This window comes from Serinus canaria, chromosome 6 (assembly GCF_022539315.1).
Source record: "Serinus canaria isolate serCan28SL12 chromosome 6, serCan2020, whole genome shotgun sequence".
Classification (NCBI taxonomy): domain Eukaryota; kingdom Metazoa; phylum Chordata; class Aves; order Passeriformes; family Fringillidae; genus Serinus; species Serinus canaria.
Genome location: NC_066320.1, coordinates 33,934,477 through 33,946,976, shown reverse-complemented (window position 1 = coordinate 33,946,976; position 12,500 = coordinate 33,934,477). Strand labels below are relative to the sequence as shown.

General features: G+C 41.8%; 1 protein-coding gene across 9 annotated transcripts in view; it reads left to right on the top strand.

The window, feature by feature from the left end:
* The window catches only part of EBF3 (EBF transcription factor 3), a 122,493-nt gene that overhangs the window by 86,293 nt on the left and 23,700 nt on the right, over window positions 1-12,500 (top strand). For all 9 annotated transcript variants that reach the window (XM_050976444.1, XM_030241458.2, XM_030241461.2 and 6 more), the window contains exons 9-10: window positions 1-4; window positions 526-652. The exon at window positions 1-4 is cut by the window's left edge and continues 127 nt beyond it. In XM_050976444.1, the coding sequence (XP_050832401.1) occupies window positions 1-4; window positions 526-652 (131 nt within the window). The remainder of the gene's footprint in view (window positions 5-525; window positions 653-12,500) is intronic.

Here is a 12,500-nt window from a genome sequence, read left to right as displayed (position 1 = left end):
TGAGGTAAGCTATCTAAATTGGTGGGCTTTGAACTGTAACATTTTTTCCATGAATGATTTTAACAAGCTGTCAATAGGCTATTGACATGAGGTATCATGAGGTTTTGTTTCACGGTGCCTTTTTAACCATGAATTCGCGTGCGACAATCGACTGCCCGGCCGGGGATGTACTTGAGGCACTTCATGGCCCTCTAGTGGAAGACTTGCTGCAGGAGGTCTCCCAGTACAATTGGACAATTAGTGTTAAAATTACCAGGAGTAGCCTTAAGGAGACATATGGAGGCAATTTTCATATGAATGATGCCCTGTGGCCTTTCCTGCAAACGAAAACCAAGGATCGTTTACAGAGCTTTTTCTAAAAAAAACCCTTGTAGAACCCATATCTTCCAACGTGACAGCAAGGAGGGAGAGTTTGGAGACAAGGAGCGCCATTGAAAGTCATTTCTGTGATTATGTAAACTGGCTGGCATCAGCCTTATCAGTGCCATCTTGATTTAAGGTATGTTTTCTGTACGATTTTTGTAGCTGATAACACCCCACGCCATCAGAGTTCAAACACCACCACGGCACATTCCAGGAGTTGTTGAAGTAACTCTGTCCTACAAATCCAAACAGTTCTGCAAAGGTGCTCCCGGCCGATTCGTCTACACTGGTGAGTGTGTGGTTTCCATACTCCTCTTGGGATGACAGCTCCTGACACACAGGAATGAAAAATGCTGTGAAAAGTAGGATGTGTCTTGCAGGAAGTGTAGCTGGTGGTAGCTGGACCTCAAAAGACGTGTTCATATGGGCACCCAGGAGCTCTGGTGCCCATCCAACCTCTTGGGTCTCAAAAATGTCCCCATGTCCCATGGGATCCAGCTCCCTCTCAAGATGTCTGTTACTTCCTGTTTTCATGCTGGCCAGAAATAGATTAACAATGGTATTTCCTACTCTCCTCCAGCCAGAAAAAGGAGTTAAGAAGTGCTCAGTGATGCAAAATATTTTTCAGGCCATCTATCCAAACTTCTTGAACTTCCCTGAAGGTTCAGTTGGAGTTTTAGGCATCGGTTCAAGGAACTGTTGTTGGATCCAAATGACTTTATCCAACCCTATTCACAATCTGTCTCTAAAGATTCCCTCAGACCTAAAACTTGGGATACAAACTCACAAGCCTGGGAATGATTTATTTACACCAATTCTTTCAAATACATTTGATTTTAATTTACAACAGCACAAGAAAAAATCGGAACTTTGTGGTTTTGCAGCGGTTTTAATATGAAAATTCTTATTTTGGGATGAAGCATTGCTGGCTTTTTATCTGAAATGTGTATTAGAGTTTTTCTGGCATTTTCCAATGAATTTTACTGAGGTGCAGGGAGGGAAAAGGGAGAAACAGCGATTTAATTTACTGTACTTTTGGATGAGGATTCTAGGTAATAAATTTGATCTGATGAATCAATCTCTCTTTTGAAAACAAAGAGCCTTAACTGTTTACTCGACAGACTGCAGGGATTCAGGGAGAGCCCTCGCTGCTTATTGGGTAGATAATGCAGATTGCAGATGATGTGCAGATGATGTGCATTTTGATGAATATTTTCCCACTAGACTGCAACTGTTTCTATCTATTAATTTAGATCTAATGGGAAAAGTGTGTTCCTGGGTAGTTTTAAGGGAGGACTTTTGCAACTATGAATGCATCCTGGATATGCTTTTGTGTCTGCCTGATGTCTGTTGTTGAAATGAACTTTTAAGTGATGGTAGCACCTGAGGTTCGTGTATTCTCTCTATTCCCAAAAAAATCAAAACCTGAGCAAAAAGGCTGCCATCCAAACCTGGGTTCCTCACTTCTGCCTGGTGAAGGAGAGAATATTTGCATTTATTGATCTTTAGGATTGGGTTTCACCAGAGCTTCCAAATGGGGTGGTGGTGACTGTGGTGCTTTTGAGTCAGATGATTTATCCCAAAAGGCAGAGTTGTTTTGCTGCAAAGGTGGTGAGCACAGGTGGGGCTGTCACTGTTGAGGGCTTAGAAATGCTCTTATGAATAATGTTTATATATATATATATATATATATATATATGTATGTATGTATGTATATATATAGACGCATCGATAAACACACACACATATATATATATGTATGCAGGTAGAGTTTCTGCAAAGCTACAGCTGAGTATGACAAGCTAAAAGAAATGTCCAGCACAATAAAAAATGAATGAATTGAAAGGCTCAGCCCAAGCTGCAGATATTTGAGCTGTTGGGAGCTGGTGCAGTTCCACGGCGCGCAGGGAAGCGCCGCAGATTTGAACCAGATGACGGTCTGGCTCTCAGGGCAGAGCCTGGAATTCTAACTTGCTTTAGAGTAATGTCTTTAGCTGATTTCTGGGGCGCAGATTTTGCAAATGTGGCTAATTTTGCTGTTTTGAGGTTCTTTCTAATGTGGAAGTGGAACTCTTTCTAATATGTTTATGGAACTGCAAGAACAAACCATTCATTTTCTCCTTCTTGGGGTTGTCTTTTGTCTTTATTGCTAAGTAAAGATGTTCAAAAGAATGTCAGGAGTTTCTCCCACTGGAATGAAATTGTAATAAAGTTGTGTAACTAACAACACTTTAACAGGAATAGATATTTAAAACACCTTTGGAATGAAACAAAAGCCAATATCCCAGCAATACAGAAATAAAGGGAGAAAGCCAGAGCCTGCCTGACGGAGAAACTTCTGCTTTGCTTTATCCCAGAGTGATAGGGTGGCTGAGATAGTCTTTGGAAATTACAGCTGCCATTGAGAGGGAAGCCAAGCCTTGCTGTATTTCAGAAAATGAAAATGCTGTAGCCTGGCGGAGGGAGGGGCCGGGTCCCCAGGGCATCTGTTTCCCATCAGTGTCCCACCATGCTTGCAGCCTGGCTTGGCACTCTAACATTTAACCTTCCCAGCAGGAGGTAGACCATAGGGCAACAAGGCTGCGGAATAATGAAACAAGAGTGTAGTGTGGTGCACAAAGCCTTTGTGAGCACACAAGTTGAGACATTAAACCATCAGGGCAGGGAGATGCGAAAGTTCCAGATTTTTCTCCAAAGCCCCCATTAGCCCGGCGCAGAAGCAGGAGCACGCCAGCTCCCAGCAGGCAAAGGCAAGGCCTTTCCCCATCTATCCATGCCTTTTTGCCCGCTGCTTTCAACTATTATAAAGATACAATTACCTTGGGAGATTGTGGCAGTTCAGTTGATTAGCACGGTGAATTAAAAGAATGAGTCACAAATGACATGTCCGGCTCTTCTCTACTAGTCCTTTGTATTCCCAGTGTACCTCACCCCTGTTGTAAGAAGGTCAAAAATTAGAGAGAGATAACAATTTTCAAGCAGCTAGCACTTAGGAGCAGAATTAACAATCATTCTGTATGTAATTGCCAGTTAATAGTAAATTGCCTTCTAGACTGTAAAATGCAATATAAACTGGTGGGCACCTAAAATTAAATTAATGAGGTATTTGCTGCATTTAAAAGTGAATAGTGCAAATTAATAACTGGGTACAATACTTGTTTTAATACATATCGAGCGGTGCAGCGTTTGCTTGTTTAAGACTAATTTTAAAAGTGCTACCTGAAAAATTTGCTGTCTGTGGGCAAATCGAGTGGTCGGCGCAGGTTGTAGCCATAATTTTGCTGGTACAGTCTTCCATGTTTCTAAATTAAATATCAGAGATTATTTTTTAATTAGAATATAAGCACTGCAGCCTTATTTGATTATGGCAAATTGTGATTTGTATGCTTCGAAATGAAATTATGTTACAGATAAAATTGCACCTTTACACACATATTTTAAGCTCTGCAGATTCTGTTGGTTTGCTCTCAGCTGAGCAGCAGGATTGTGTTTACAGCGTGTTTGTGCCACTGCCTTCCTGTTTCCTCTGTGTTTTGTGTAATTTCCCAAGCAAATAAAGGGTGCATAGCCTGATCTAGAGCACACCAAAACAGTTTCAAAGGATGATTTGTGGCCCTTGGAACTTTTCATGCTGGCCGCTTCCACCCTCAGGTTTTTGTCGCACACCCCTGTTTTGACAGCTTCTTTGGCTTTGAGGCAATGCCCCAAATTGTCAGGAGGCAGCAGGTCCCTTGCAGGGGACCGTGGCATCCGTCCACCACCACGTCCCCGGCAGAACGCGTGGAGGTCCAACCCATGGACCCGTTCCCAGGCCTGCAGTGCATTTGCTTCTGGATGTTAACATGGAAATGATTGCTCTGCACAAAGCGTTGTGTTGGATTTGGAGCTCATGAGCCCATTGCTCGTGGCCTGGGGTCCCTCCTGATGGAGCGTTGGTGGCGCGGCACGGCTGGCGCGGCCCCAACGGGGGGAAGCCCTCTGCTCTTGTGACGTTGTCCAGGTTTTTGGGCTCGGCTGGCTCTCCCCTCGGCCCTTGGCTGCTTTCCTGGGCTGGCCCCCACCCCGCGTTCCCGATCTCGTGCTCCTCAAGTATTTGGGAGATCTTTTGTGCACATTCAAATGCGGTTCTGTCAATGGCGCTGTTACACTGTTTAGAGTCAATAGCTCCCTTCCATCACAGCCAACACAAACTGGCTGTCTCATAGGTCAGTGCTCTTTAAACAAATTACTTGTATCCACAGAGCAAATGATTGTTAATTGCCTCCCACAAATCATACTATTTTTACTATGCTAAACTCCACGGCAAAGGCCTTAGTTAAATTTAAATCACCTGATTATTTCTTGTACGTATTCAATTATTGCTCTGAAGGATGAAATCTGGGGACTTTGCAAGAGGAATGCTAAAAATATACAGAATGTATCCAAGCTTTTATTGGAAAGCCTTAAAAAAAAAAAGCAGCAGTTACATTCATTTTAATGAAATCCTCAGCATTTCTAATTCATATATATTGCATTTCTTTTTTTTTTTTTTCCTGTTAAGTGCTGTTGTCCTGAAGCAACTTACAGTCACTGTTATTACAGTATTGGTTATTTATTGATCAGACCTTGTGTCGGTATCAGTTGTTAGCAAGCTGAAAAAAAAATCAAGATAGAACAGATATTCTTGCCCTTTCTTCAAGCTGGGTCTCTATAAGTCAGTCAAAGTTTAGTGCTCAAGAGTCAGACCCAGAAAGTCTCTGTTAATGTGTAAAACTGCTTTATAGGCCTGGAGTAAAATGTATTTTTCTGAAAGCAATAAGTCAAAGGGGAAGGGATTCTGGTGAAGTGTCTCTTTGTATAAAGAAGGTTTTTGAGCATGACATACATTTTTAATTAATAGGCCAATACTAAACATACAGACATGATTTAGTAGCATCAAGTCAATAGTGTGTTGGATAATGTATATTATATAATAGCTCTTTTTTAAACAGTAGCAATTCCAGGTTTATCAGGGTCATTGCTGTCCCCTTTCTTTTCCGTCTCAAAGGAGGCCAGAAGAATGAGACATACCATTTGTGCTATTGCACAAGTAGACTATTTGTCCTAATCAGTGACACCCATTTACTAGAATTGCTTAAAATGAACTATACCTCATACAGAAATCGCACATTTAGAGTGTTCCATTCATCATCGGAAAATTGAGGGCCAGTAAACTTTTCTGTTCCTCCAGCGGGATCATAGACATGCATCAAAATGTTAAAAAATGATTGGTGAGAGAGAACTGTCACCCATTTATCAAGGAAAAGGAACATTATTTGCTAATTTCCCAACCAAGGCAGTGACAGGGTGCTTCGTCTTTAGACCCATGGTGACCAACATGGCCTTTTTGTTATTAGTACAAGTCAAGCGCTTTTTGGCTGTTGCTAACAAGACACATTTGTCTATCATCAGAGAGTGCTTTATTTTTTTCCAAGTAGCTGTGACCAAAGTCTGCTCTCGGTGCCATGAGTGGCTGCACCTCGCCAGGTCGTGGTAGCACTGAGTCACAGCACCACTGATAAATCACAAAGTTTCCGTGTCAAGGTGAAGGTATTGACTCTGCTGTGCCCAAACTGACAAAATGTAGCAGCCAAGCGATGGCAATTCATCTTAAAAAAGAAGGGGGAAAAAAAAATAAGGACAAAAGGGTCATCTTGGCTTCACGCAATAATCAGGAAAATTTGAGTGCTGAATAAGACCTTTGCCTTGTTTTCTCTGAGAAGGGGGAAAATGGCTTTTCTCCTTTATATTTTGTTGCTAAATCAGTCTGGAGTTAAATAGTAAAATCGGTTTCCTGAATATTAAACTGTCTAATTCTATTTTTCCTTCTATAACTTTAGCTTTACTGCTAATTTTTATTACTATAGCCTGATTGTACCACTTGGGCTGAAAACTTCCCCAAGTTTCAAATCAAGGAAAATAGGTGGAAGGACAGGAAACAAGATCTTTCACTAAAAATGTACTTCTTGTTCTCGTGTTATGAAAGCAAGAGAGCAAACAGACAAATCTGGGTTGCATTGGAAGATATCCAGGTGAATTCCTGGGTTTGGCTGGTTGCTGCTATCCATGACACCAGTATTCCCATTAAATTAATTTGTACTCTCAGGAAAGTGCTGTGGAGATGAAAGAAACATGGACTTTGTGGCCTTTGTGTTGAGAGCAACATAACATGGAAACTAGGAGAATATCCAGAAGCTCATGGTTAAGGAAAATAATGATTTTGCTGTATTTTGAAACTCATTCTGTTGCCTATTTCGGTGCTACTGCTGCAATTAAAAAGCTTGGAAGTGTTTTCATGTCAGAAATCTGTGTGTTACAGATATGTTCTTTTAGCCAGGTGATTTTCATGGAAGTTGGTTTAAAGGCACTAGCTGAGGCCTGAGGCCTCATCTGCATATAAAAAAAATAAATTAATTATCACAACTGCAATGAATGCAATTTTCCAAGGAAAAATGTCAAAAAGCATTTCAAAAATCTGCTGGATGTCCACTTTTATTTCTATTTCACAAGAATTTCTAAGACTCGCAGGGTGAATATGAATTCCTGTGGAGGACCATTGATTTTTGAGTCAAGCCCCATTGGAGCCATGGGAATTGGTGTGGATGGAAGAGCTCCCTGGCAGAGATGGGGTTCTCTTCTGGAGCTGGTTGAGGGTCAGCTGTTGCTGATCCCATCTGGAATATTCCATGGTCCTTCCCAGGGATGCCCACTGGCTGTGGCTGTGCCAATGGAGCAGGAGATGCAGGCAGCAATCCCACCAACCTGTGCTTGATGAATTCCCTTTGCTATCCCAGTCTTTTATAAGCCTGAAAGTTGCAATCTAGGACTGGATAGTTTCAAATTTTAATTGCAAAATTCCTAACTTGTTAAGCTGTTAAGGATGGGAATAAAGGAATTTTTTTGGCAAAATCGTGAGAACTTGTTAAATTTGGATGTGCATTATGGCTCCTCAGAAAACTCTGAATTTTGTTAGCTTGATTAAAAACCTTCAGCATCTGCAGTTTTCTCTAAGATAAATAACTTTGGCATACAAAAGTATTTTTATTTGGAATATCTTTTTATATCTGTATATTTTAGCCTGCATAAATATTTTAAAATTTCTATTGAGGACTAAACAGATAGTTTAACAGAATTATGAATGATTAAAATAATAACCCAGGCTTGCTTTCTTTTTTTTTGAAGTGGCAGCATCCACTGTGCTTAAGCATTTAATAAAGCTTTTTATAGACTCTATGCATTCTGTGAGTTATTTGAGGTATTTTTCCAATATCCACAAGTAATACAGAGATTTCACAACTTTGAACGAGATCTATTTTTGTTTAAATTATTATACAACAGAGGAATGCAGTTGTAGGAGCTCTGTTAGATGATCTTAAGGATCTGATTTTAAGTCCTATTTGTCTAAATATTATATTAAAATATGACAGTATTATATTCTTATGCTGGGTGATGGCTGCCGAATATAAATGGGGAGAAGTTGTGCAGAATTCCAGCTCTTACAGATGTTTGCTGAGGCATCACAGATCTCATATGGTTCTGAGATGGATAAATACCCCTGAAGAGCTCAGCCAGTGATGACAGGCAAATGATCACATTTGCCATTTGCTGCCATCAAGCACCGTTTCCAGAGTATCTGAAATTCTTATATTTCATTGCTCTCATATTCAGAGGACCTGGAATTCTTGTGTTGCACAAGGATTGTGTAATCCAGCTCTGTGGCACAGCAGAATTTCGGGTGGAATTTCTCAGGCTCTTGTAGCAGAATTCCAGCAAAATTCCCTAAAATGTGTGTAGAAAGTGGATGGGGATGGATCCACACAGATCTATCCGTAAGGAGGAGATATTTATTCAGCTGTGTGGCCTAGCACAGGAATAAACTCCCAAATAATACCCCAAATGCAAAAAATAGATGAAAGCTCCGTTTATTCCAGTAAAATATATCTTAATTGGTAAAGTACCTTGGAGTATTGAGCAGTTGAAATGTACATTTGGCTGCTTTGATGTAGCAGCACATGGTAACACACTTCACTAAATCAGGAATATGCCTGATTTCTGGAGTACAATATTTTGGTATTTTAGTCATATGTTGTTTTCACAAAATGCCATGTTTTGTTGTGGTTCCATATGTGTTGGGCTGTGGGACTTCCTTGGCATGATGAGAGCATTTATGATTTGATAGCACACACATTTCTTTCTCCTTCACTGGAATAGTGCCAAGTCCCTCCCTTGCAATGTTCCCTGCTAAAAACTGGAATGGTTTGGGTGGGAGGGGACCTCAAATCCCACCCATTGCCACCCCTGCCATGGCAGGGACACCTTCCCTGCCCCAGGTGCTCCCAGCCCCAGGGTCCAGCCTGGCCTTGGGCACTGCCAGGGAACCAGGGGCAGCCCCAGCTGCTCTGGGCACCCTGTGCCAGGGCCTGCCCACCCTAACTGTAAAAAATTCCTTCTGGGCACATTGCTGTGTCACCTAGAATTTCTCAACACCCCCAAGTCCTTCTCCTTGACACAGTTTTTTACTGATGTGATCTCCAGTTTCTCATGATCTGCTCATTCTGTAAATTTAAATGATGGCAAATTTGTGGGGATTTGACCCTGCAAACTCTTCTCACACTGAAATGTGTGGTGTGGTCCAATACAAAAACTCCATTGACCAACACCCCAAAAGGGTTAACTCCATTCTCTGCTTCAGACTTCACCTTCAAAGTCTTTAAATATTTAAATATATAAATATATTTATACTTAAATATAAGTATCTCTGGCTCTAAATACCCACAGCAGCAGCAGCAGCAGCAGAGTGCTGTCTGTACAAGGGAGAACACCGGGGTCATGTGTCCATGTCTATGTCCATGACCCAGGAGAGGCTGTCCCCTGCCATAAATCCAACCATCATGTGGCTCTCTGGGACCAGACATGTCCTTCTATCCAGGCTCATCCAGTGGCCCTGGATGTGGAGAGGAGAGCACACACAAGCAGAGGGTGTATGAGCTCCTGTTCTCTCTGTACTTTGTGCTTCACTCATTTTCAGAGGGTTGTGTGGCATGTTAAGTGCTTTTCATTCATTCTCCCAGGCTCTCTCCCTCTCCTGCTCCTTCTCCATCTCATCCATTCATTCACTCGTTTAAAGTAAATCTGCAGCTATTATGATGGTAATGACTTTTTTGGCAAACATCAGAGCCTGGAACACAATCCTTCTCAGTCAAAGTGGAAATGCCCTTGAGGAATCGAGGGTCAGTGAGGTGTTAGTGCTCCACTTGTCACTGAGTGCCACCACAAAGGTGTGCCAAGAGCCCAGGTCCCGTGGTGGGAGAGCCTGGAGGGGCTGGGCTGGGAATCCCTGAGGATTACCACCATGGTCTTCCCATCAGATGTTTCTCAGCAGCCTCCTGGCATCTCTCATGCACTGAGGGTGCACAAACCCTGCTGAGACCCCACAAGTGTTGGCATCAGGCTCTTGAAAATCAGGGGACAGATGATTAGTCACAGAGTGTATTCAAACCTTAATTTGCTGCACATCTGGGGAAGATGCTTGATGTTTATTTGACAGCTCTCTGGCCCCTCACCCTTGTTTTCTCCCTCCCCTCATGATGTGCTCCTTCCATCCCTCCTGGAGGATGAAGGCACTGGTTGGTCTGGTGGGTGCCTGGAACAGACCAGGGAGTGTTTTCCCTAATTTTTTCCCCCCTCCACTTTTGAGTACAAAGTCTCTTCTGCTGGGGATGTTCTGACCTACTCTACAAGAGACCCTGAGAGGGATGGATGATTCCTGAACTGAGTGACTTGACATTTGTCTTCAAAGATGTCAAAGACACAAATTAGCCTTCAAAACAGTCTTTTAATATTTCTTGGCTAACTCCTATCACAGACTGGTTTGGGCCAGAAGGGATCTTTAAAGTCCCATCCCCTGCCATGGCAGGGACACCTTCCCCTGTCCCAGGTGCTCCCAGCCCCAGTGTCCAGCCTGGCCTTGGGCACTGCCAGGGATCCAGGGGCAGCCCCAGCTGCTCTGGGCACCCTGTGCCAGGGCCTGCCCACCCTGCCAGGGCAGGATTTGTCCCCATATCCCATCTAAACCAAATCCCTTTCAGTTTGAAGCCATTCCCCTTCATTCAATGACTCCATGTCCTTGTCTCCTCCTTTGTGAGCAGCATTGCATCCCAATATTCCCTGCCAGCTTCTCCCTGATGCCTTTTTGGGGCTACCTAAAAACAGAGGCCAGACAAAATTAAGGGACTAAAAAGCAGTTACAGATACTGAAGGGCAGGACAACCCCTCCATTCACTCCCACACTCAGCCAGCATTGTTGATGTCAACACCTGGGGTGGGCTTGGCTTTCCAGCCAGGAAAATAAATAAACAAGCAAACAGATAAACAAACAAACAGCATGGAGGCAGTTTTCCCCGTGTTAGCATGAGCATTTTAAGGAAAATTCTATATCATTATCAGATCGAGCGTAATTATGAGCTGACCTGTGAATTTTAGGCCTGTAATTGAAACAAGTGAGCGAGTGCCATTGTTTCCCTTCCTGCCATCTGAGGGAAAGTGAAGCAATTATGAGAAATCGGGGAGATAAAGACAAAGGCGTCATTTTGGTTTTTTAATGAAAAATCTATTTTTAGTTTCTTTGTGGAATGAGGAGAACTTAAATGCCTTTAAATTTTTTTCTTTCTTTCTTTTTTTTACAGTAAATAGGTTGTCCTTAGTAAGTCCAGGGATATTAGTCCTGCTTCAACAAGCAAGAGTGCCTTCTGATGAATGATGTGTTCAACCCCTCCATGCCTTTGTATTTCCTATGCATTCCACAATGCTTGGCTCACCCTGCCGAGTTCTGTGATTGAAATTCATTGCCAAATTTATTGAGAAATTAATGAGAAAAGCTGCAAAGTATTGACTTTGAGAGGAAAACACAACTCATCTTGAATGAGGAGGAAAATGCAGCAATAATTTAGCCACTATTGATTTTGCCCTGTCCATGTATTGATCTTCATTTTACAATATTAATTTGCACCTGCAATCGGCTGCAAAGGGAACCGATTTCATTTCTTTGCAGTGTTAATGTGCAAAGCATTAGGTGCTCTTAAGAAGTGGTGGTATTACAAGTCACATCGGAAAGGCTGATTTCTTCCCTTATTTGTGCTTGTTACCAAAATAGACTAAAAATTAATTTTTTTGTCTGACAAAATATTAAAGCGAAAACCCATCTCCGATGAATATACCTCCTCTCAGCCCCGTAGGCTGCTTTTCATCTGGGTGAGGAACAATCAGCAACCTGAAATTCCAACCACTTCTCATCATCATGCCCATATCAGTTCAAAGTTCATGAAATTTCTATGAGCATTGATCTTTACCCATTGATTTTTTTTTGCAGCAGATCTTTGAAATTTTAATTTCCCGAGCATCTGAATTTCTTATAGATGAAATGCACTTGGTAGAGACAGTTGATGATAAAGTGGTGAACTTAGCATCATTTTAAAGCCTAAAAAAAGGAGAAAAAACAGGCATTTGCAGACTTTGTATAATGTTTTGAGGTGAAATGATAAAGGTGCTCTGATAGGGGTGAAGTATTCAGCAGGGAGTTAAATATCAATTTTGTCTTCAGTGGCCACACATTTTTAATGCAACTTTTTATACAGTCATTTTTGAAAGAAAAGCTATCTGGAGAAACAGCAGGACTAAGAGACATTCTTCACTGCACAATCATTTGCTCACAGCAGTCTTTATCACCTGGTCAAGTTCACCTAGTTACTTATCAGTAGGACATTTAATAACCTCAAGGTGATATAATTGCTATTGGCATTTTTCCCCCTTGGATTCAGCTGGTTAATGTGTAAACTACTTGTCAGCAAATAGCACTTTGTCACTGAAATCACTAACACCCTCTAGAGGAATGTCTCTGTATTGAGCAATTTAATTTTACTTTATTTAATTTTTACACATTACAACCTGTGTTCATTCAGGCACGTTGAAGCCTTGCAGTCTGCTAAAGCAGGGTGCGGGTGTCCCTGTTAGTAAAATATACTATATCTTATTTAACAATCCCCATGGCTTAATTGAAGCTCTCTCTTGTCCCTCAGAAAAGGAACTGCAGATGTTCTTATTATGTAGTTATGCTGCTAATG